Raw genomic sequence first — 23,181 nt, 5'->3', positions numbered from 1 at the left:
GTTGCTTATGACAAGTGACAGATGGCATCCGGAGTCAGACGTCAGTGTTCACTAGTCAATTCACTGGATGTTCACTAACGTGTTTAATGAAGGCTCACTTACCTATGAAATTCATGTTCACTAAACCATTACATGTATCTGCTATAGGAATGGGATAAGATTGCTAATATGTCCCTTAGTCTGTCACGCGGGCCGATGACCTTCTGTCCCCCTAGCGGGAGCTGTCTGAGACAGTGTTCAGCTGCACTGTGGCAGACCCCCTCCCCCTGTGCATCCTGGGTAGTGGCATTGCTCGTCCATGGCTCTGTGAGTTCAGGAGCCACAGCACAACAACAGCAGCTGTCTCCTATCAGTCAGCCTGACAGACAACAGACACAGCAGATCACAGTGTAGCCAGGAGCACATCCACTGCATCCCCACACAGACTGCAGCATTTGTTGGACTGTTACTTTACTGGATTGTGTTTCGTTGGGGGGGGGGAGTGGGTTCGAGGAAAAGGGGAGGGAGGGAGGGGGAGAAACAAAGAGTTACAGGGACAGAGGGTGGGAGGGAGGGACAGATAGATAAAGTGGGAGGGAAGGGGGGAGGGAGAGAGAGAGATGTCAGCAAAACCCCAACTTCTGCCGCAGTGCCAGGTGATAGACAGCAGATCAGATAGTGGCTTAGACGAATGGCCCTGCTAAACCTCAAGAGCTGGCACACACAAACATAACACACACACACACAAATGGACTTCAGCACTGTGCCAACTACTGTGTTAAGTCTACAAAGCCCCTACGTTGGCATAGAAAGAGCTTTGGCCTGTGGAGGGTCTCCATAGGAGCTGGAGCTGGATTCCCCCAGCACCCCCACCCCTGCTGCCCCGGCCCCCACCATCTGCCAGGCCAGGCTACGTTCACTGTTGTTCAGTCCAGCCCAGCCCAGCCCCCGCCCCCCCCCCCCCCCCCCCCCCCCCCTCCTGCCTGCCCAGTCCTGCTGCTCTCTCACACCCACCACACTGCCACAGCCTGACAGGGAAGAGCAGACAGTGTAATGGTGTGGATAATTCCAATGGTTTCTGTAATTAAATAGTGTCTTGACACTAATTAGTTCTAGCTGTTGATAATGCAGGCCGCCCCACATCCCCGGATTGACTCCTATTTAATTAGCAAAATGGATTAATAAATAACAAGCTAGTGGCTGGCTCCCCTGTGGTGGGGCAGTTAACGGGGCTCAGCCCGCCCTGCCCGGCTGCTGCCCTTGAAAGGGGCCGGGGCCACGCCCTCAGGAGAGACACCAGGTAGCTCTGCTGGCTCTCAGACATCAGGGCACTCATTGCAGTTAAATGGATAGTTGACTTACCTGGATTGGCAGTCGATACTGCAGTTGCCCATGTGTTGCATCAGGATCTCCTGAGTGGGACTCACTGCAGATGGAGCTGCACAGTTAATGGATGCTACAGGGGTGTGCTCCTCAGTGGAAACAACCCCAGGGTTTCACAGCACTTCTCCCCCCATGTCCCCTGCCCTGTCTCATGCAGGGGGGGGGGGGGGGGGCACCAGCATCCGGGTGGCCATCTCCTCTCATTCAGATCATGAGCCGCTCTCGGCCACAGTAGCCTCCAGACACGCTTGACCTTTGGACGCCCCCAGCAGAGCTTGAGAGAGGGTGGTTCTCTCTCCTAGACTGATGAAGCAGAGCTGCTCAGAGGAAACGCTCTGCATTCTAGCTGGCTGCTTTAACACAGAGACACTTTCACACAAAGAATGTTTTCCAGGGAGTGATTGGTTTCTTTTTTTTCTTTGCTCTTTTTTGCAGTCAAGTAAAGTTCTGTCTCTCAGTCTAATTAGGCCAAGCTAGTGCTCCCTCCCCCCCCCCCCCCCCCCCCACACACACACACACACATACCACCCCCACTGGCTGTAGAGTTGCCGCAGAGCAGCAGGGGTCCCCTAGGCTGGAGCTAGAGTACAGCTGCACATGCACGCACAGACACACACACACTCGCGCGCGTTAAGCACATTATTCCTCGTCCGCGCGCCCAACGGTCACTGTGTTGGCCATGCAGGAGGGACGGTGTCTCCATCTTGGTGCAGAGCCATGCATTCAACACAGCCACTGGCAGCTTAACAGCGGTGGCTAGCGTTGTTGTGGACAAAGACCTGAACCAACTGGTACAGGCTCTGTGTGAACTGGTGCCTGCATACGAGATCCACCTCTGACAGCAGCAGTTCCACACCAGCCTACAGTATCCATAGTCCACTACAGCCCTTGAAAGGTCAGAACCACTGTCCATGGTGACTAACTGTGTTGGTCATTGCTACCATCCATCATGGTCTACTGAGCATGGTATGCAAACATTTACGAGGACATGAAGCTGCATGGAGCATGGGAGTGGGATTTATGAATGGATGTAGCTGCGCTACTGTAGCTAGCGCTGTTGTACTCTGCAGCACATGGGAAGTTGCAGGGTTGCCAGGTTTGCTCCCCTAACCTCCAAAGGTTTTGGTTCTGGTATGTGAACTGAGTTGTCAAGAGATGTTTTTGGATACGATCCATTCCTCGCCCTCCTCGTTAAGTAAATAGCTTCCTATCAAGACACACATCTGCTCAACGTCTACCTGTGCTTGGCTGTACGACACGCTGCACCAGAATGGGAACTGCAGTGCAGAGAAACATTTGAAATAAAACAGCTCAAAGCTACAACTAGAAGTACTCGTTTTTCCTTTATTTTCCTCATGACCATCAGTTTTAAGGCCTGAATTTTTCAAATATTTGTAGATTCCAGCTTGAAGTCCAAAAGCATAGTCAGAATGACTCCCGTTTTCCCACTTGCTGGCTAGCTGGCTGGCTGGCTGACCACGGTGAGCTGGAGGGCGGGCCTGCATACCTCACACCCCGCCGGTTGTTGTTGCTCTGATGAGGACAGGCTGATGGATGGGGTCGGGGGTCATATATCCCCAGAGCCTCTGGGTCATAATGAAATGTGGCCAGCTGAAGAGGCTTACTCACAGCTGGGAGAACTCTACTACTGCTGCGCTTTGTCATCAGTCAGTGAAAACACGACACACACACACACACACCCAAACACAAGAGATCATGACAGATCCTTTCTCAGCGGCTCCCTCACACCTACTCACAGCATACCTCAGTATATTTTAATGCTAATGGATTTCTAGTGCGTGCTGGGCCTTTATAATAAACTCATCTCTGCTGCAATAGATACATAACCCTTTGTTGACAAAAGAAAAACAACTAGCGTACAAACGGCTTCTGAATACATTTGGTCGTTCCCTTTAGCAGTACCAAGCTCTGTCCTCCCCTAGGGAGTTTCAGACTGTGTCACACCTCACCTCACCCCCTCCCTCCCTCCCCCCCCTCCCTCCTGGTGGCTGAAGAAGCGCTGAGAGCTGGTGAGGACGTCCAGGCTCAGACTGGGGGTCTGCGAGTCCTGGGGCGTTACTTGGATACAAAGCTGAGCAGTCAGGAAGCGATCTCTTGGTGTTAGCTCTCTGCCTGGAGAGAGGCAGCCTCACTCCGAGGAGGAGCTCCCTGGAGGACTCTCAGAACGGGCCTTTTAGAGTAAACAGGTGGCTCACTTTTATCCCACACTCGCTCTCCAGTTGTTGACTGTCAGTACGCTTTGACCCCCCCCCCCCCCCTTCCCTCCCCCGCCCTGATGGCCACAGGCACGTCCAGGAGTCAGAGAACTAACACGCCCAGATGGCTGTGATTAGGTTAGCAGACCGGGAGAAGGAGAAGGAGAAGGAAAGGCTGAGGGAACGAAGGGTGCTTTACTGATGCCAGAGGAAGACAGAGACTAAAAGGAAAGGAGGAGAGGGAGGAGAGACAGGAGGTGAGGAGCTTTAAACCCTGAAGAAGCGAAGCCACACAACACAAGAACCTGGGGGGGGGGGGGGGGGGGTCATTAAAGACACAGATCCCGTTTTGTGTGTTTGTGTGTGAACCCCAGGCTCCATCACTCCCTGGTGATGAGTTCCCCATAGTGATGCTCCAGTAGCCAAGCTCAGCCTGCTGTATCCAGCCCTGCTAGCTAGCGCTACTCAGGTGTTGGAGCGAGCTCCCGGGGTTAATTAACCAGCCAGAGACCAGGAGATTGAAGGCAGCAGCATGTGTGACTTTGGAGCGTTTTCCCCAGCCCAGCATTGATGCCTGACATCAATGGAACCCACCCTTCTGCCCGGGAGAGCACGGCCCTCTCTCTCTCCCCGTCTCCCTTGCAGGGATCAGAGTGACTCACCATGAACACAGCTTTGCTCCTTCACACGTCACCTTGTAACACCAGACAGCCTTTGTGTTGGCTGTGTGGGTTGTTCACACATAGAGCACAGGGCTGGAGCCTAGTCACCAGCAGGACAGATGGACCCGCTCGATAGCACATCCATCAAGCCTCACTTCAAAAGGCCAGCAGCGTATCTGGACGACCAGCCCCGGTCTACCCGGCTAGGCAGCTCTACGTGTACACCCGGCCTCAGACAGTTTATCAATAGACTGGCTTTCTGCAAAGAGCACGCTCTGACAGCCAGTGAATAAAGCCCAAAGTTAACAAGATATGTCAATCCCCACTTGTGTAACAACAACTCTCGATACCACTCAACCACAGTGCAGTCATTTCTGTGTCATCACACAGGTAACGAGTAATCTATGGCTTTCCTGTCGGGTCCGGTCACCACACTGTCTGCATGCAATCTGACAAATAAGAAACAGCGATTGTAGCATAATACACAGCAACTCTGGCTTTGAATGCCTGATGACGGCAAGGTCTCCACATCGTTCTATCAAAGACATCAATCCATCCTTTCATTTTTCCCCTCCTCTCCGCCTCTTTTTTTGTTTTTTTCTCCCTTCATCTCCTCGGAGGGACTTTAGCTTCTATTTGATTCCTGGCGGTTCATTTGAGCTTAATCACAGCGCACCAGCGTTCCACCTGGGGAAGGGAGGATTAATGAGTGCTAGGGCCGCTGGCAGATGGATGGCAGGCAAAGGGGTTGGAGCGCAGGCTGCAGAGAACGCCGCTGCCTTCTTCAAAACCTCTCCGCTCACTCACTAAGTCAGACAGTCAGGCACACTGACAATAATGAGGGAGAGAGAGAGAAAGAGAGAGAGACATAGAGAGAGAGACATAGAGAGAGAGACATAGAGAGAGAGACATAGAGAGAGAGACATAGAGATAGAGAGAGACATAAAGAGAGAGACAGAGAGACATAGAGAGACAGAGAGAGAGACATAGAGAGAGAGACATGGAGAGAGAGAGAGCTTGGAAAAGGTCCCTAGAACCCTCTGGGTCTGGTCTCCCCCCTCTGGCTCGTCCTCTTACCCCAGGCTAAGCTCCTCCACAAGAGAAGAGACGGGTCCCAGTACAAGAGACAGTACCCAGTACAGTAGGACTGTCTAACATGCAAGGCTACAACTTCAGGTACAACTGTGCCATGGAAACAAAGACAGCCTTCTGGGTTCAAACAGGGATCACATTCCGTGCTTTCTCTGTGTAGCAGGCTAGAGTTGGCAGTTGTATTAGTGTCTCTGCTGGATATGCACAGCACTGCTAAGTCACTGGCAATGTCCTGGTGTATGTGTGTGCTTATTAAAGCTGCTGTGGGGGGTCACCCCGCTGGCTGACCCCAACCACCTCCCTCCCCAACCACCCTCCACCCCAACCACCCTCCACCCCAACCACCCTCCACCCCAACTACCCCTCCACCCCAACCACCCCCCACCCCAACTACCCCTCCACCCCAACCACCCCCCACCCCAACTACCCCTCCACCCCAACCACCCCCCACCCCAACTACCCCTCCACCGCAACCACCCTAACCACCCCTCCACCCCAACCACCCCCCACCCCAACCACCCCCCACCCCAACTACCCCTCCACCCCAACCACCCCAACCACCCCTCCACCCCAACCACCCCCCACCCCAACCACCCCCCACCCCAACTACACCTCCACCCCTCCACCCTAACCACCCCCCCCCCACCCCAACCACCCCCCACCCTAACTACCCCTCCACCCCAACCACCCCTCCACCCCAGCCACCCCCCACCCTCACTGGAGGAAAGGTAGGTAGAGAAAGAACATGGAGAGAGAAAGAGAGACTGCGAGGGAGGAGGGAATCTGGAGACTAAGCTATGCTATTCGGTGTGATTTCAATGTTGTAAGTAGTTGTAGTGAGTTGTCTGCTCAGCAACAAATGGAGGTCACTATCCGTCCCTTCCTTCTGATTGGAGCTGCTGCCGCGTTGAGAACAGAAGGCCGTCCGTCGCCCTGCGGAATCATTATCACCTTGTCTAAACCTAGCAACAGACCCATTTACCTCTCACACAGATACAGGCAGTCAAGTTCAGTTGGCCATGAGGATGTGTCTGTGATGCTCTCATATCTTCACCTGTCATGTTTAGTAGTGGTTAAAATACATATGATCTCATCTGACATTCTGTAGTTTAAACCGTGGCACTAAAAGTATAGTATAGTAGTATACTTTACTACTGAACATACTGTGCAATTAAACCATTATTCCTATTGCTGTTATGGCGAGGAGTACTGTGTGCTTGAAGACAGTGATTCTTTTTGCATTTTAATACACGGAGCATCAATACATTCAGGGGAAGACGACTTACCAATTAAATCTGATGAATATGAATAACAACTATGAATAACAGATTCAGAACTGTGTGTCTTGCTCGTTTTTTCTCTTTACCTCTTTCTCTCTCTCTCCTTTCCCTCTCTCTCTTTCTCTGCACGGTGTCACAGCAAGCAGTCCATTATTGTCCCCTCAGAGACTCAGAAAGAAGGCAGCAAGCATTGCTCCTCTGTTGGAAATGGAATGACAGAGGTTGTTCTGAATGCCATGTCACCTGTCACCATCCCATCACCCTATCCTGGATATCCTCCGCCCCAGGGGGTTTCTAACCCCCCATACCCCGCGGGGTGATTGGTTGTAAAGACACGGCACATTACCATGTGTGGTCTGGACGCAATTGGGTTTCCGTTCATCCTTCCTCTGTGGTTTTGGGCTGTCTGTTTGTTCCAGTGGTAGCACGTTGTGTGGAGCTGAAGAGGTCAGGAAACTCCGGGTCAGAGACCCTGTCACACCTGGTTGGGCCACGGGGCAGACCCCGTCAGACCCATCCTGGCTGGGCCCCTCACCCTGCTGGAGCACAAATCAAACACACTCCTGGTCCCGTAGGAATCCTGACCAAGGAGACAAAACCATTTTTGTTTGTGCTGCATTTTGCAAATGACAAATAATGACATTTGTAATCAAGTGATTCATGAATGAGACGGATTAGATGAGATTGATAATAATCTCCTTGGAATCATTGTCTACATAATTGACAACATTGGTGTCACTAAAGCAACGCTGTTGCCTGGAGTACAGGTGTTGATCCCTAACTGACTGTTCTGTCTCCTTTTTCTGTCTCCTTTCTTTCATGTGCCTCAACCCATCCTGTGTTCACTTCAGGTAAGAAAACCGTCACTCAGAAATGCATTTGAAAGAATGTCTACTTTTGTACTTCCTACTTCATTCTCATTGGAGCTGTGCTATCAGCCCCGCACTGTCCAATGTGACCTTGATTCAGCAGCCTGCCAGCTCCATGTGCTCCTCTCTCTACTTTCTTTCAGCAGGAGTGACTCAGCTGTTGTGACCCTTTCAGCTCTTTGTCCATTGATTTCCTGTCTGTTCAAAGATAGGGTTAAATACGGGAAATAACGGGATCACAGCAAGAAGCTGCGTCATGCCACATCTAACACTAGTGCAACCCTCAGAGCTAGCATTCCTATGAGTTTTTGTTAAGTCATAGGAATATACTTCAACATGTGTGGATGATGTGTGATATGTTTTACTGAGGGCCTAATCCTGCTGTACATACTGCTGAACACTGCTCTCTCTAAGCTGTTTTCCATGCATGGTCATATGATGAGGGACCGTGTTGTTGTGTAAATATTGCCTCTGGCTGTGGTGGTTCCTGCTGCTCTGGTCTAGACATGGTAGTGATAATAACAGATACCTATTGCAGACAATCCAAAGCAACATACAGTACAGGAGGGGATTTGAACCCACAACCTCTTGAACTGCAGTCACTGAGCTAAACCCTGAGCTATACCCTATGACATGCTAGAATGCTACATGGCAACCTGTCACTCCAAACAGGGCTGAAGAGGGTGTGATCTCCCCCAGGCAGTAGCCCCACTCCAGGGGAGTCTTGTCCCTGGTGTGGAGGACATGAGCCAAGCGAGTTCAGGCATGGCACTCTCACTCATTACGTGAGGGTCTTGACTGAACTGTGTGTGTGTCGACGCAGCTACCTGGTGTGTATGACCTGTGTGTGTGTCAAGGGAGCATAGCCGAGCTCCTGTCAACCCTGGCCTGGTGGCAGGACCCAGGGGAGACGCTCCGACCCCTGCGTGGAGGAGGAGAGGGGACCTTTTCTGTCATGTCCCCAGGGGGCAGGAGCCGACCAGGCGCATCCCAGGGAGGAGCTCCCTGTGTGGGGCTGGGATGGTCAGGAGGGGACCTGTGGACCAGCAGGCCTGGGGCTACAGCTGTGATGCACCAGGGTCCAGCAGGCCTCAGCAGCTTTGTGGTGCCAGGCTTCAAGGACAGGCAGGACGTGACTGTTCTGAGTAGCCCGCCTGATTGGTGTGTTACTGGTGAGGGCGGTCCCACATCAATCCTGCCGTCAGTTGGGATAGTAAAACCCTGAGTGAGTGGATGTGAGGACATCACTGTAGCCTCACCCTGTGGACTGCTTTTCCTTTATGGATACATCAATGTTTTGTAGAACATTATTTTACGTGACCAAGACCATGAACTATGAAACCTACGTTCATGAAAAACCTCTAAAGTTGTAGTCCTGAGAAGAGAGGAAAGAAACTTGAACCGCAGAAGCAGTGTGTGGTTCCTTATAGCAGAGATGGTGAGAACTGAACAACATTGTCTCCGCCAGCACTGTTACCTGGACCGCATCTCCCAGAGGGCCCCTGGAGATAGGAGCTCTCGTCCTCTCTTCTTCTATTGCAGCTCTCCCTTATCACTTACTCTTATCATCATCCCCCCTCAATGCTCAGGGGCCCAAACCGAGGTGCTCAGACCGAACCATTCTGAGAGAAGCCATTCAGATGATAATCTGATGTCTCCCAGCTCTCCGCCCGCTTCTCTCTTCGTAACCACACAGGATGGAAGTGGATCATTTCTCAATTACAAAGACAGTCAGCTTCTCTAACTCTTGTAAGGTTGTTGGACTTCTCTCTCCTCTGGCATTATCCAACTGTAGCCTACTTATTCTCTCTCTCATTTTCTCTTTTTCTCTACTTATTTCTCTACTTACTCTTATTCTCTCTCTCTCTCTCTCTCTCTCTCTCTCTCTCTCTCTCTCTCTCTCTCTCTCTCTCTCTCTCTCTCTCTCTCTCTCTCTCTCTCTCTCTCTCTAGCTCTCTTTCTCTAGCTCTCTCTCTCCACCCCCACTCCATGCCATCATGGGCGGCGCAGTGTGTGCATGAACTTGTTCGGCGTGAGCTGCATCCAATATTTATGCGGTGTGTGTGTGTGTGGAGGTGGATACTGATTGAATATGGAGTCTTCCCAGGCTCCATCTGACACGTGGTGATGATCATAGCAGCAGAGACGTGCACATGTTTGATGCCTCTCCGCTCCCTTCCCTCTCCCCCTCTGCGCCTGCTTTTCATTCATCTTGGTTATTATTCTCATTCAGAGAGACCCTACAGCGAGATGCATGCAATATGTGCTGCTCTAACATTCATGCTCCGAGAATTCAATTATTGTTAGTCTTTTACTTTCTCTTTTGTGTTCCATTTGTGTTCCAGCTCCCATACCTAGAAGCTGTTTTTTAGTGTTTTTCATTATATTCCAGAGGGATGGATCCAAGCTGGGTTAATTTCCAAGTCGATATCCTGGTGGCCAGGGTGGTAGGGCTGGAGGGCAGTGGGACTGGCATCCCCTGCTTTCCCAATCTCTGTGGAGGATGGATCCTTGTTTTAGCTGTTAATGCGTGCCACCTGTGTTTGTCCTGTCTTTTGAAGCGGTCGTTTCATCTTCACAACCTGCTCAGCCCTTTGTCGAGCCCAGACTGGGTTTTATCTAACAGGAAAGTCTGTAAGAGAGGCGAGACTGCAGAAAATGGAACCCTCACCAAATGGAAGTACAGGATGTATGTATTATTGGATTAAATATGGACATTGATCTTTTGAACTCAATTGAGTTCAAACCCTTCTTCACAATAAACACTGTGCTCTACACACTGTGTGTGTGTGTGCAAGTTGTGCGGGGGGGGGCGGGGGTAGTTTGTTTGCAGCTCCCCCTTGAGCTCAGACACATCCAGCTTCCCCAGAGCAGAGTTGAGGTATTGAACCTCTACTGTCTGGCTGGGGGTGTCCAGATATCAGTGAGAACACTGCTAGGCTCCGTCTCAGTGATTATCCCTGTAATATCCCTCTGTGGGTGGAGTCTAATCTACGAGGGGCTCCAGCAGAGAGGCCTGCAAAGCAGTCAGCGCTGGTCAGCTTCCCTTACAAGGTTTGACCAGGAGGTAGGAACCTCATGTCAGGTCTGTGGTTTTAGAAATGTTCCTACTTCTGCTTATGTATTAGATTTGACCTTCGGATGATTAGATCAAATACATTAGACCCAATGAGCAGGAAAAGCTGATTCAGATGAATGCCCTCTGGCATGTTAACAAGAACCTTGTGCGGCTGTATATATTACTTCTGCTGTATTTCCTAATGCCAGCCCCTTTCGCCATTTAAAGCTGGTTATTGAAAATGTATTTACAGTAGGTTTCTGAATGAGCCTCTCCTCCCAGCTCTGCTTCCCTGTATATTAAGAAGATTGGCCTTTAAGCGTTCCCATTTACTGACGGCCTCTTTAGTTTAATAAGTCCGAAAAATCATAATCATTGTTGACCTGCACGCGCACAATTCACATGGTGATTAATTAGCCGAGTCTGAGAGGAGGGCAGCCGTGGAAATCTGAACTCTCTGTGTCCGTGTTGTTGTTGTTGCATGACTGTCCCCTCTCAGCCCTTTTCCCTCCCAGCCCTGCCCCCCTCCTCTCTGGGCTGGCTCAGGTCAGCTCACCTTGGCCTGACCCACTAGCCTGTGAATGACTCCAGCTCTGACCTGGCTCCCAGAGCACTACAGCCATCCATCTCTCTGGTCACTGGTCAGGACTGAGGTCTGAACATGTGGACCGTAGGGAACAGTGTCAGTGGAACAGGCCCTGGGGTCTGCAACCAAATAGCCAGCAAGGTGACCGGCTGGATGTCACACAACCTCGCGTCACACATTACTACTCACCACTGTCACACAACCTCAGAGCTGGCGTCACACATTACTACTCACCACTGTCACACAACCTCAGAGCTGGCGTCACACATTACTACTCACCACTGTCACACAACCTCAGAGCTGGCGTCACACATTACTACTCACCACTGTCACACAAACACAAACACCGCACACACGCATTTCCTCCATGTCTTTTTCATTTATCTCAATAAGCCCTTTATCTTCACAATTGTTGTTTGATTGTGTAGATCTCTTTCTGGCTGAGCTGACAAGCTGGGAAGGATTCTTTATTTTTAGAACAGTATCTTCCAGAAAGAATAGCTGACTTCATCTCCCCTTGTGGGCTGTGTATGTGTGTTGGAGATGAGAGAGGAGGCAGAGCCCACCTGTCAAACCTTGTCTTCTAAGCAGTAGGCTTTAGATCTCGTGAAGTGCTTTCTGGCACCCGGCACCCCTCTCCCCCCTCATCTCCCGCCCCCATGCCCAGCCCTACCCACACCCCACCCTGCCCATCCTTGATCAGCCAGTGTGAACCAGAACACCCAAACACTCAGTGGAGCGTCAGACCAACAGATGTCATCACGCATGCTTCCCAATCATGCTTCCCAAGACTTCCCAAGCAGAGCTAATCACAGCCACCACTTGTGTGCTGATTGGTATTAATGTGCAGTTGTAATTGGAAACCGGGAGACTCGCTCGTGTCAACACGCCCCGTCTCAACACGCCCCGTCTCAGTGTTCATGACCAGTCCTAGGCATCTGTCTGCTGACAGGGCCCCTGGCCTCACAGAGATGATTACAGACTAGGCCCGCATGGAGGCCTCACTCTGTTGACCTTGGTTAACAGGCTGGATTATAATCTGTGGCATCTGTCTGTTTCTGTTCCTGCTTCAGTGAACGGCTGGATTGGGTCCATCTAAGAGTCAGGGCTTCTGTGTGTAGCTTCATAGACCCTGGTGGTACACGACTGGGCGTGAGGCTGGATGGAACTGATCTGAGAATTATGGACAAAGCTCTTTCATCCCCCCCCCCCTCTCTCCCTCCTTCTCCATTTCACCCCTTCATCCTCTCCCTCTTGCCCACCCCCTCTTCCCCTGAAGAATCCAGGCCCTGCTCTCTTCTCCTCTCCTCAGCCGCTAATCCTGTTTTTGAACTATTTTCAGGGAAAGAGGATTATCTTGTTGAGCGGTATGAATTTCGGCACAGTTCGCTCACACTTAATTAAATTTATCATTGTCTTCCAAATGGCTGGCATTCCTCACGCGGGGATATCAACTCCTACAAAGGGGAGTCAGGCCACTGTAATGAAGCCTAATGGATTCTCCTCACCTGGGGATCCTTGGCTTTCATCCCCCCCCCTGTGTCTCCCCCTCTCCCGCGGTCAGTCCAGGGCCTAGTTGCAGCCTTGTAATGAGTCTTGTACAAACCATGCGGCTCTGGCACATTAGGATGGTCCGTCACTGATTTGACCGCGTCCGTGTGTGACTGTCCCGACTTAGCACCGCTCTGGAAGTCAGGCGCACACGCGCGTGCACGCACACCCTCACACCCCCTGCCACTGTATGTGATAGGACTGTCACAGCCCAACAGCCGAGTGTCTGGAGTGTTGGCAGTGAGTGAGATTAATACCAGGGCCCCTGCCATCACTGTTGACACTCCCTAGCTTTGGAAACATTAGGAGATATTCCCCTTCATGTTAGTCTCATGGCTGCTCGGCATGTGGTTGGCTTGTTAAGCCTTCGGTAGAGTCTGGGCGTACGAGCCTGAGCTAGTTATCTTCTTCTGGGTGCTATGGAGGATGGGAGGACGTTCTTTTCACCGATGACAAAACCCCAGAGGTGGTGAGGTGGGAGGTAGGAGCCATGCTAGCAGTGAACCCAGGGAGAACCGACATTAGCTGGAAGCTTCCATCATCTTGTCATCTCATATTGATAAAAAGGAATGCTGTGGGAGGCAGGTTGCTTTGTAGCCACTTGAGACCCCTCTATGAGTTCAGAGATGACAGGTTTTCCAGCTGTCACTGGAAGTCATCTTAAAAGTGTGTGTGCGTGTGTGGTGGGGACGACGACACATGCACTATGTCAGACATGCAAACTGCTCACCTTTTGGTCAAATTCACCCTTTTGAAACCGAAATGGCTAACCTATGTGATTTGTGCAGATCCGGGGGGGGGGGGGGGACAGCATTTTATGGTTAAAAGAACATGACATTGGTTACAAGAACACAGATTCTACATTGATCCAGCCTCTTAATTTTGCTCTCAAAATGCACCAGATTGATGCGTTTAACTTTAAAATGTAATCCATTCCCTTCTGGGGGAGCATCCCCCCGGACCCCCCTTGAGGAGCCATATCCTTATCAGCTTATCATCCTGACCTGTTTGCATGGCTGATTATGTACACACAAATACTTTTCTGTTATCCCCTTTTCTTAATATCTCAAACACATCGTACTCTCTCAGACAGTGTTGCTGTGCGTTATCTGTTATTATTGATGTATCATGGGTGAAGTTAAGAATGAGGCAATCGCCCTAGTGATGTATGAGTCATCACTGAGTCAAGTATTGACTTTGCTGAAGTTGTGTTTCAGATCGTGCAGGCTGAATGTGAGCTGACCCAGGTCCAGTCTGACCCACTCTGAGGAATCTTTGGGCCAAATGCTTTCCACAGTTCCCCCCTCTGTTCAGTCCTGAGGGTTACACCCCCGAGTGAGTGTGTGTGTGAGTGTGTGTGTGTGTAGCGTGTGACTCAAGGGACCAGGCCATGACCATCACACATGGTGTTAATCATCGTCTCTTGTTCTGACCACACCAAGCGTCAGCTCCTGCAAGCCAGCTATGACATCATATCAACAGCAGTGGAGTGGACCACAGGGTAGGCCTGTTCATCCCCGCCCAGTCCCAGTCCCAGACCAGCCCCAGACTCACTCAAACTCACTCACCCTACTGTACTCGTTAGTGTTTCTATAGTTAAGAGCATGATCCAACATCAAGGTGGAGGGTTGTAACTCTGGGCCGTAACATACCATGGATCAGGTTACAAGCCCTCTGTGACGTTATTTGTGATAAGAATAACAACAAAAGAACTACAGAGACAACGTGATCATGTATTCACTCTATTCAGGGTAGCAGGTGGGAAGAGCCGCAGTGTTTTCACCTGAGTAGGAGGTGCAGTATTCCACTCCAGGGTCCCTCTAAGTCCTGTATCAGCTGGGCGTGCTGGTCCATGAGCAGCACTCTGGCTCCAGATGGGCTGGGCTCCAGCCTTGTGCTCCAGCCTTGTGCTCCAGCCTTGTGCTCCAGCCTTGTTCTCCAGCCTTGTGCTCCAGCCTTGTGCTCCAGCCTTGTGCTCCAGCCTTGTGCTCCAGTCTTGGCTGGGTGTGTGGATGCTGGCTGACTCTCACAGAGACTGATAACGTTACAACTCTCCTTAACTGAACACTTTTCCCCTCCCGCTCCATTCCACTTGATTCTCTCCAACCACGTACAAATATTTCCTTAATCACCAGCATCCGTCCTGTGGGACCGTGCAGATTTATGATATTCAAAGTGACTCTTACAGCAGCTTACAACTTCAGGCAGAAGTTGTACAGAAGAAGTACAGAAGTATGTGTGTGTGTGTGGGTGTGTGTGCCATGTCCTCTGTAGCTGGCTGCTGTGGGGTCAGTGGAGCCCTTTCATCCCTAGAGTGACTGATCTGCTCGGCCTCTCAGCTGCCTGTCCACGTTACCGAGCAGACTCTTACTTGCCTTCAAAGGAAAACAGATAAATCAGGAGCTAAATGTCAGTGTTCACTGGCTGAGCACCAACCCCCCCCCCCCCCCCCCCCCCCCCCCCACACACACACACACACACACCCCCACACCCCCAAACAACCCCCACCCACCTCCCCCTTTCTCCTCCCTGAACCCTTCTTGGCTCCTGTGTCCACTCCCGGTGTTGCTGTTAAAGCTGCATCCCTGGACATGCACCAGGCCCACCTCCCTCCCTCCACCCCCACCTCGCCCCTGTCCTGCTGGTGTGGACATGGGGCTGTGAGGGCCCGGCCAGGCAGCCAGCCAAGCAGGCAGGCAGGCAGGCAGGCAGACAGCTCATTCCTGTGATCGGAGCAGGCTTGATCAGTGCTCTCTGGGCCCCAGACTCTACACATGATGGATGGATGTAATGTAGGAGAGTGGTCCCTCGGACCACGAGTGAACCCCATGATGCGGAGCGTGGTGTGTGTGTGTGTGCGTGTGTAACGTGTGTGTGGGTGTGTTCATGCACTGGGCAGCGCCCCCACTATGAGAGAAGTTCAGGTATTCCAGTGTGTTCCGTCCTCCTCCTACACTCACACACAAAGCACATCAACTACAGGAGCTGCTGATACGCACACACACACACTCGTTTCCCAGAGTCTCCTAAGCTCTGTGCCTCGCCGACAACACAGGAAGCTCTGTTCCTTTTGCTACAATGGAGGAGCATGGGTGTGTTGGTGGAGGTGCGCGGCCGTGCTGGTATTGTAAGACCCACATGAGTCATGCATTGGGCCGGCATGAGGTCACAGGAACACACCAAGCTACTCCTCAGCCCACAAGCACACCTTCTCTCACTCCTACACCCACCTGCACATTCCTCTGACTCCAGCACTGGCTGAGCAGGACACACACACATACACACACGCACACAGAAACAGACACACACACACACACACAGTCACACAGACACCCACACAAAGAATAGAGCCAGAGGGCTGGAGATTAGTGATAAAACATATTCATCACTGTACAGAGAGTGAATGCCTTCAAATCAGATATACAATGGCTCATAAAGTGAGATGCCACAGACCCAGATACCCAGAGGGTTCTAGTTGGCATATAGTTGACCTGAAGTTTCCCTTCCCATGCTAGTGGGCTCTCCTGAGGGGAGGCAGTGGGATGCTGCAGCTGCAGTGGGTTCTGACTTCTTCTTGTACCTCCCTCCCCATTATTACACACGCACACACACACACACCTTTCTCCAGGAATGTTTGATGCATGGCTGGCTGGATTGTCACTGACAGCCTAAGTTATTGAGGTTCAGGAGTACAGCACACTTTCCCTGGCCTTCCTAAATTCTAATCCATGAGACAGGGAGTGATCAGACTGCCTGAGGATCAAACCCCCTCATCTCTCTCTCTCTCTGTCCCTCTCTGTCCTTCTCTCTCTCTTTCTCTCTCTCTATCTCTCTCTCTCTCTTTCTATCTCTCTCTCTCTCTGTCCCTCTCCCTCCCTCCTTCCCTCAACATTTTTCTCCTTCCCTCTTTCTCTCTCCCTCTGACAGATCAAACCGAAACATTGAACCGAAAGATCTTTAGATTGATCGTTCCATCCCTGTTTCCTCTCTTTCTGCTATCACAAGTCTGTATGGTACCCAGGAGGTAGAGATGGCTGTCAGAGACATGGAGGAGATAATGATGGCATTGAGAAAGTTCAGTACTTTATTCATCTCTCTCTCTCTCTCTCTCTCTCTCTCTCTCTCTCTCTCTCTCTCTCTCTCTCTCTCTCTCTCTCTCTCTCTCTCTCTCTCTCTCTCTCTCTCTCTCTCTCTCTCTCTCTCTCTCTCTCTCTCTCTCTCCGTCCATCTCCTTATCTCACTCTCTGTCTTCCCTTTATCTCCCTCCCTGTCTCTCTATCTCTTTCTCCCCCCTTCACCCTCCACTGTCTCCCTCTCTCCCTCCCCCTCCCTATCTGCCCCTCCCCGCCCTGAGTGAGTGGTGCGGGAGCAGATATTGCAGATACGGAGCAGGTCTTTGATGAGCCAGAGAGCAGAGAGGAGCCTCTCTCTCCAGATTACACTGAGACGTGTCCAACACAAAAGACACAAGGCAAGGCTGCTGAGCAGGAGAACCTGGCTGTGCACACACATGCACACACACACACACAAGACTCAATCACACAAACACGCACACACACACACAAACACACGCACACACAAGACTCAATCACACACACATGCACACACACAAGACTCAATCACACACACATGCACACACACAAGACTCAATCACACACACATGCACACACACAAGACTCAATCACACACACACACATGCACAAACACACGTGATCACACACACGCAATCACTCGCACACACACTAAGGCCTTCTCCAGCCTTCCGACCAGCCTCCCTCCTGTTGTGCTTATGTTTTCATGTAAGGTTGGCATCCTGGCCCTCTGCTTCACAAGGGGGTTAGTTGTTCGAGCCATGAATAATGCATCTGATGTCTGGAGCAGCAGTCAGGAGCTAACAGGAGAGGAGGAGGGAGACTGAGCTCCAGGAGGGATGGGAGGGAGGCGAACAGAGAGAGAGAACAGACGTCGCCCCACCCTGGCTTCATGCGTGTGTCCTGTCGCATCCCTTCCCCTCCTCATGGCTGCTCTCAGGTAGCTGCCAGGCACACTGCAGGCTGACGCGGCCTCACTGCCACATCTCCCGTCTCTCGCCAACGTCCTCCACCGATCGCCGCCCACGCTGAGTGCGAGCGCCATTCGCGGATGTGATGTCATACGTAGACAGAGGCGGGATGGGTTGCTGGTGGAAATCCCTCATCCTGCCCTCAGTGGTCCCCCCCCAGCCCCCCCCCACCTCCCCCTCACCATATGACATCACAGCTTTGTTCGGCGATAACGTCCCAGCCGGTGAGAGGAAGACTTGCCACCGAAGCATTATTCACTGGAGCGCTGGCCCTGAGCAGAGCGGTGCAGCGCGCATACTCCCACGCACAAGCTGCTCTCCAAGGTGTTTTAGTACTGTCTACACAGCAACAACAAAACATCTAATGGCAATACGAGGGGAGTGGGCCTTCCTGAGGGCTCCCACGGCGTACACGCTCGCACCAGGGCTCTGGAGGTTCTCACAGCAGTCGCAGGCTAGTCAGTCGCAGGCTACTCAGTCTCGGCGGTGCGCGTGTTTGCGAACGCGAAACGGCTGGGCGACCATCTGCGCCCGCCGCTAAAGGGTGATGACGATTATCGCTGCTGCTATTAAAAGCTCCCCGCGTTCAACGTGCGTCTGATTACGTTTCTGGCAAAAGCAAGTCTCCTCCTGTGCTTTTACGAAGACGAATGGGTAGACTCAACACAAGGTGGTGTGTGTAGAATAGTTGATGGGAACGTGAGCGCTAGGTGGAATAGAGAACAGGGAGAGAACAGTGCAGACATGGTATGATGGATGGCAGAAAAGGAGCAGTGGGAGGGGAGGAACGCGGGGAGCTGCTGGAGATTCCTGCCTGGTCACTAGCAGCATCCTGCCCAGCAGAGATATGCAACCCTCTCCTCGCGATGTCATTGGATGTCATTGGATCCAGAGTATGTGATGGGAGGAGGAGAGGGAGTTCTGGGGCCTTGATTTCCTCTTTCCTCCACCTTTTCATTCCTCGCCCTCCGTCAGCTATTCATCTCTATCTCCCGTTTGCTTCCCTGCTCTGACTAATTGACTTCACAGCGGCTCCAGTCATCCTCATTAGAGCCCGCCATCTAGAGAGGCTGGAGCACAGCCCCCGGCCTCTAGAGGCTGGAGCACAGCCCCGGCTCCCCTCACACACACACACACACACACTCACCACACCTTTCACACTCTCTTCCATTCTGAGAGAAGGAGTGGAGGGTGGGGTGGAGAGAGGAGAGGACCGCTGACAGGACCTGTAGCTGCTGTGGACCTGTCTCACTGCCAGTCCTGTCCAAGCGCAGGTCTGTCTGTTGTCGAGGCGGGGTAGAGATGCGGTTTCACCAGTCCAAGGTTGCCAAGTGAGCCCAACGATGTGCTAATTAACGCTCTGCTAGCTCTGCCACCAGCACATCGGCTGTCACAGACCAGCCTTATTAGCCTCCCAATGCCACCCTCATCTCTCTACAGTGCTCTCCACAGTCACCACACACATTCACCCATACATACTCTCACTAGCTCGACCCTTCTCCTATCTTTCAGGTGGGCCAAGGTTTCAGATTGAGCTGGGAGTGACAGCATGTTAGTTTCATAATACTCCAGTTGTATAGTTGCAGAGTTTGGCATTGCAGGGAAGTAGTATTAGGCTCCAGTGGGTTTTAAAGGTCTCTTTTTTTTATGAAGAACTTTTACACACTTTTTAATAGTTCTAACACCAGGCTGCAAGCTGACGGATGGGTAAGTTCCTGAGCTGGAACAGAAAGTCAGTGAGCAGTTTCTCATGTTGAACTGGCAGATACAGCGAGCTAAAGGTGCTATTGGGAGCATGGGAGATTGATGGGAGGCCTAGTGCGCTTCTCTGTTTCTGGCTCACTTTGAAGCTCTGGGTGCAGTATGCTTTCTGCAACTTTGTCTGGCTGTTTGCACTTTAGGGATCCCTTTTAAAGTTAACAAGACCCTCCTAAGCCCTCACATAGGATGTACCTCCTCTCCTCCTCTCTTTTCCTCTCCCCTACCCTCGCCTGCTCTCCCCTTCTCTCCTTCCCTCTCTCCTCTCCTTCCCTCTCTGTATGAGACGGCTAATAGCAGAGACAGAGGGACCCAGAAAGATATCAGCCGTGTCTTGACAGGCTGACAGATTTATATGAGGCAGCTCGCTAGGTGAGTGGTGGGAGGGAGGGAGGGAGGGAGGCAGAGAGGGAGAGAGGGAGGGAGGGGCAGGTGAACAGATGACCGGTGGAAAAGTGGCTCCTGAAAAAAAACTCGAAAAGGATGAGAAGAGGGTGATGGGAGGAGAGAGGCTGATTGCTATTCAGGAAGTGATCTCAGAGATCTCAGCGGAGTCCGGTGGGGATGAGCCGTGCTGATGAGACTCCATGACGAGGTGGAGGGAGGGAACAAGGGAGGCAGGGATGTGGATAGGGAGAGACGGAGAGAAATCACGAAAGTGAGGACAGGGGAGGGAAGGGGGAGGGTTCCCATGAGGCATTGCATCATCATCACTCCTCTGTTTTCTCTCTGCATTTAATGAGGCTCTGTGTTCCGCCTGGCCCCTCCGCCCTCACTACGGGCAGCGCTAAGGCCTGGCTGACAAGCCACAAAGGCGGCCATTGTTGTGTTGTCTGTTCAGCCTGGCCATCCTGCGATGCACTGCCTCATGGCAGAGAGGATGGCGCTCCCCAGAGATATGACAGCGCTAACGCTACCTGACAACCAGGACACAAAGACTGCCCTGTTCTATAAACATAGAGAATGTGTGTGTGTGTGTGTGTGTGTGTGTGTGTGTGTCTGTGTTTGTGTGTGTGTGTATGGCGACTCAGTAGTGGACTTGGTTTCTAGAGGTAAGTGATAATACCTCTACCTTCATTGTCCGTAGAGGCCCCGCTGAATGAAAAGGGTGTGTCTGTTTACTGTATGTCTGCCTATGTGTATGTGTGTGTGTGTGTGTGTGTGTGTGTGTGTGTCTGTGTGTGTCTGTGTGTGTGTGTGTCTATGTCTGTGTGGAAATTGGGCTAGGCCAGCATTCCCAAGAAGGATAAAAGAACCCCCCCCCCCAATCAACACAGAACATGGGAACACCCCTGACCATGGAGGGGGCTTCAGACACTGTGTGTCTGTGTGTGTGCACGTGTGTGTGTGTGTGTGTGTGACAGTGAGAATAGGGGGAAGGGGGGTGTCTTTCATGCCTCATAGTTTCTGGGAACATGGAGCGCAGGCCTGAGGTTTGGAAGCTCGAATGCGTGACAGGACCCTGCTTTTGTTGCCCTGACCTAAATTCCTGGCATTCATTGTGCCAGTATAAAGTCTGTAGCGTTACAGAACGTGGGGATCCATGTTTAGGCCTGGCCTGGCCATGTCCCCCAGCCACACTGGTACTGCTGCACTCGTTCAACTGGAGGGAAAACATTATTTACTCAAACTGGCTTCTCTGCTCACACTGCCATACACCAGCAGTAGATTTCAAATCTGAGTTACTGTGCCCTTGAGAACCGTACTGTAAGGCAAAAGCATTTAGACGGAATTCTTGAGCGAGGCTCTTTTTAAATATACATTTGGTACGATTTCTCTTTTTAGACAGTTGTGAGCTGACACTCATCCAACCAACGAAAAGGCGGCTAGTTGGCATGGTGAGGTCTTAAATCACACTGGACTCCAGTCTCACCACAGGAAATACACTTGTTTGGATTACAGTCATTGGCATTGGTGAATGAGGTGGTCTCAGCAACACTGGCTGGATTTACTGACTGCTCAGCCTACTTCTCGCTCTCTTTCTCTCTGTGTGTGTCTCTCTCTGTCTCTCTCTCTGTCTCTCACTCTATCTCTCTCTGTGTTTCTCTCTCTCTTCTTCAGCTGTATCCTTGCAAAGCTGTCAGTGCTTCTCAACTTATACAGACAAGTCGAATATTTTAAATAATACTTTGGATGTATTAATATTCCAAAATCTCCCCAGGAGTTAAAGTTAGGACTGCAATTACCCCTGTGCTCTATACACTTCTCCTTGTCTTCTCTGCATGTCGGAGAGTTCATGTAACAGGAAGTAGCCCTCCTTCAGTGTCCTTATCCAGCTGTGTAGGCTGGGCGTTCCCCTGGCTACCAGCTATGAGGTGAGAGACTGAGAAACAAAGGTCCCTGACACTCCCAGGGCTACTGGAGCTCACTCTCCACGTCCTGTATCCACCCTGGCTCTAAGTCCAGTCCTGAGGGCAGATCAACAAACAGCTGGAGTCAGAGAGGGGGAACTGCTTAAGCACCAGGGCACTCTCAACCCTCTCTCAATGCCACATTCCCTCACTCCAAGGAGAAAGCTCAGTCCCCCTCTTCCCCAGGGTTCACTTGCACAGCCCCCTCACTTCCTCTGCCTCTGCCTGACCTGCGGTTGTTCAAAGCGACTTTTGTTCCCCCACCCCCCACCCCCCCCCCCCCACCCTGTTCTTCATCTGTGCATCTGGACACTTTGTAAATCGCACCAATTAATATTTCATCCTGTTCGGATTTCCATGACAGCCCGTCTGCCCTCTGAGCCTGAGCCTCTCTGAGCCCCTCCCCAGCTCCCGCACTCCCCTCACATCACAACACAGTTGTCACACAGCTGGGCTTTGAAGGCAGGCTTCTCTAAATTGTCCTCCCACGCAGACAGACACTCGCTCCAGGCTGGCACTCCACCACCTGTCAGTGAAGATGTTTGTGATGTTTCGTTTTAATTTTTTTGGAGTGGGGGCACTGTCGATGAAGGATGAGGCTCATGTACACGTCGTCTTTCCCTCTTTGAGAATATTGGAAAGACATGAGGACTGTGCTGTGGATGAATGCTGTAAGAACTTTCCCTAGCTGTTCCGTTCAGTCGTCTCTGTGCTGTACTTAAAGTGTTTGTGTGTGTGTGTTCCTCTCTCTGTCTCCCCCCAGGCAAAGTTCTGAATACGGACCTGCGCCACTACCTCAGCTTGCAGTTCCAGAAGGGTTCCCTGGACCACAAGCTGCAGCAGGTGATCAGAGACAACCTGTACCTGCGCACCATCCCCTGTGAGTAGGAGCCCTGCTGAACGCAGCCTGGTGGCACATCTGTCACCGAGCTCACTCTAACCACCTCCACCCCAGATGGGCCTCCTCTGCCTGTGCGCACCTTGCTCCTCCTCACAATCCTCCCTTTCTCCCGCTGGTTTTTTCCCCCTCACCCTCGTGCTGTCTCAGCCCTCTCCATCTTTTTCCACCTCCCTCCATCTTGCCAGTCGGTTTCTCACTTATTACAGCTAGGATCCCTACAGCTTTGATCTGCGACAGGGTAGAGAGAGAGGGACAAGGTCACGCCGTCATCCTCCTGTCCTCCTCGCTCCCTACTCCTCTCTGCTCTCATGTCTGGGTGTCTGCTCCTGCAGTCTGCTCCTGCAGTCTGCTCCTACAGTCTGCTCCTGCAGTCTGCTCTTACAGTCTGCTCCTACAGTCTGCTCCTGCAGTCTGCTCCTGCAGTCTGCTCCTA

At 51.7% G+C, this 23,181-nt stretch overlaps 1 protein-coding gene across 2 annotated transcripts in view; it reads left to right on the top strand.

Annotated features, from left to right (window-relative positions):
• The window catches only part of magi3a (membrane associated guanylate kinase, WW and PDZ domain containing 3a), an 88,922-nt gene that overhangs the window by 30,428 nt on the left and 35,313 nt on the right, over window positions 1-23,181 (top strand). For both annotated transcript variants that reach the window (XM_047039758.1, XM_047039757.1), the window contains exon 2: window positions 22,611-22,727. In XM_047039758.1, the coding sequence (XP_046895714.1) occupies window positions 22,611-22,727 (117 nt within the window). The remainder of the gene's footprint in view (window positions 1-22,610; window positions 22,728-23,181) is intronic.

This window comes from Hypomesus transpacificus, chromosome 18, assembly GCF_021917145.1.
Source record: "Hypomesus transpacificus isolate Combined female chromosome 18, fHypTra1, whole genome shotgun sequence".
In the NCBI taxonomy this organism is placed as follows: domain Eukaryota; kingdom Metazoa; phylum Chordata; class Actinopteri; order Osmeriformes; family Osmeridae; genus Hypomesus; species Hypomesus transpacificus.
This window is presented reverse-complemented; position numbering and strand designations above follow the sequence as displayed.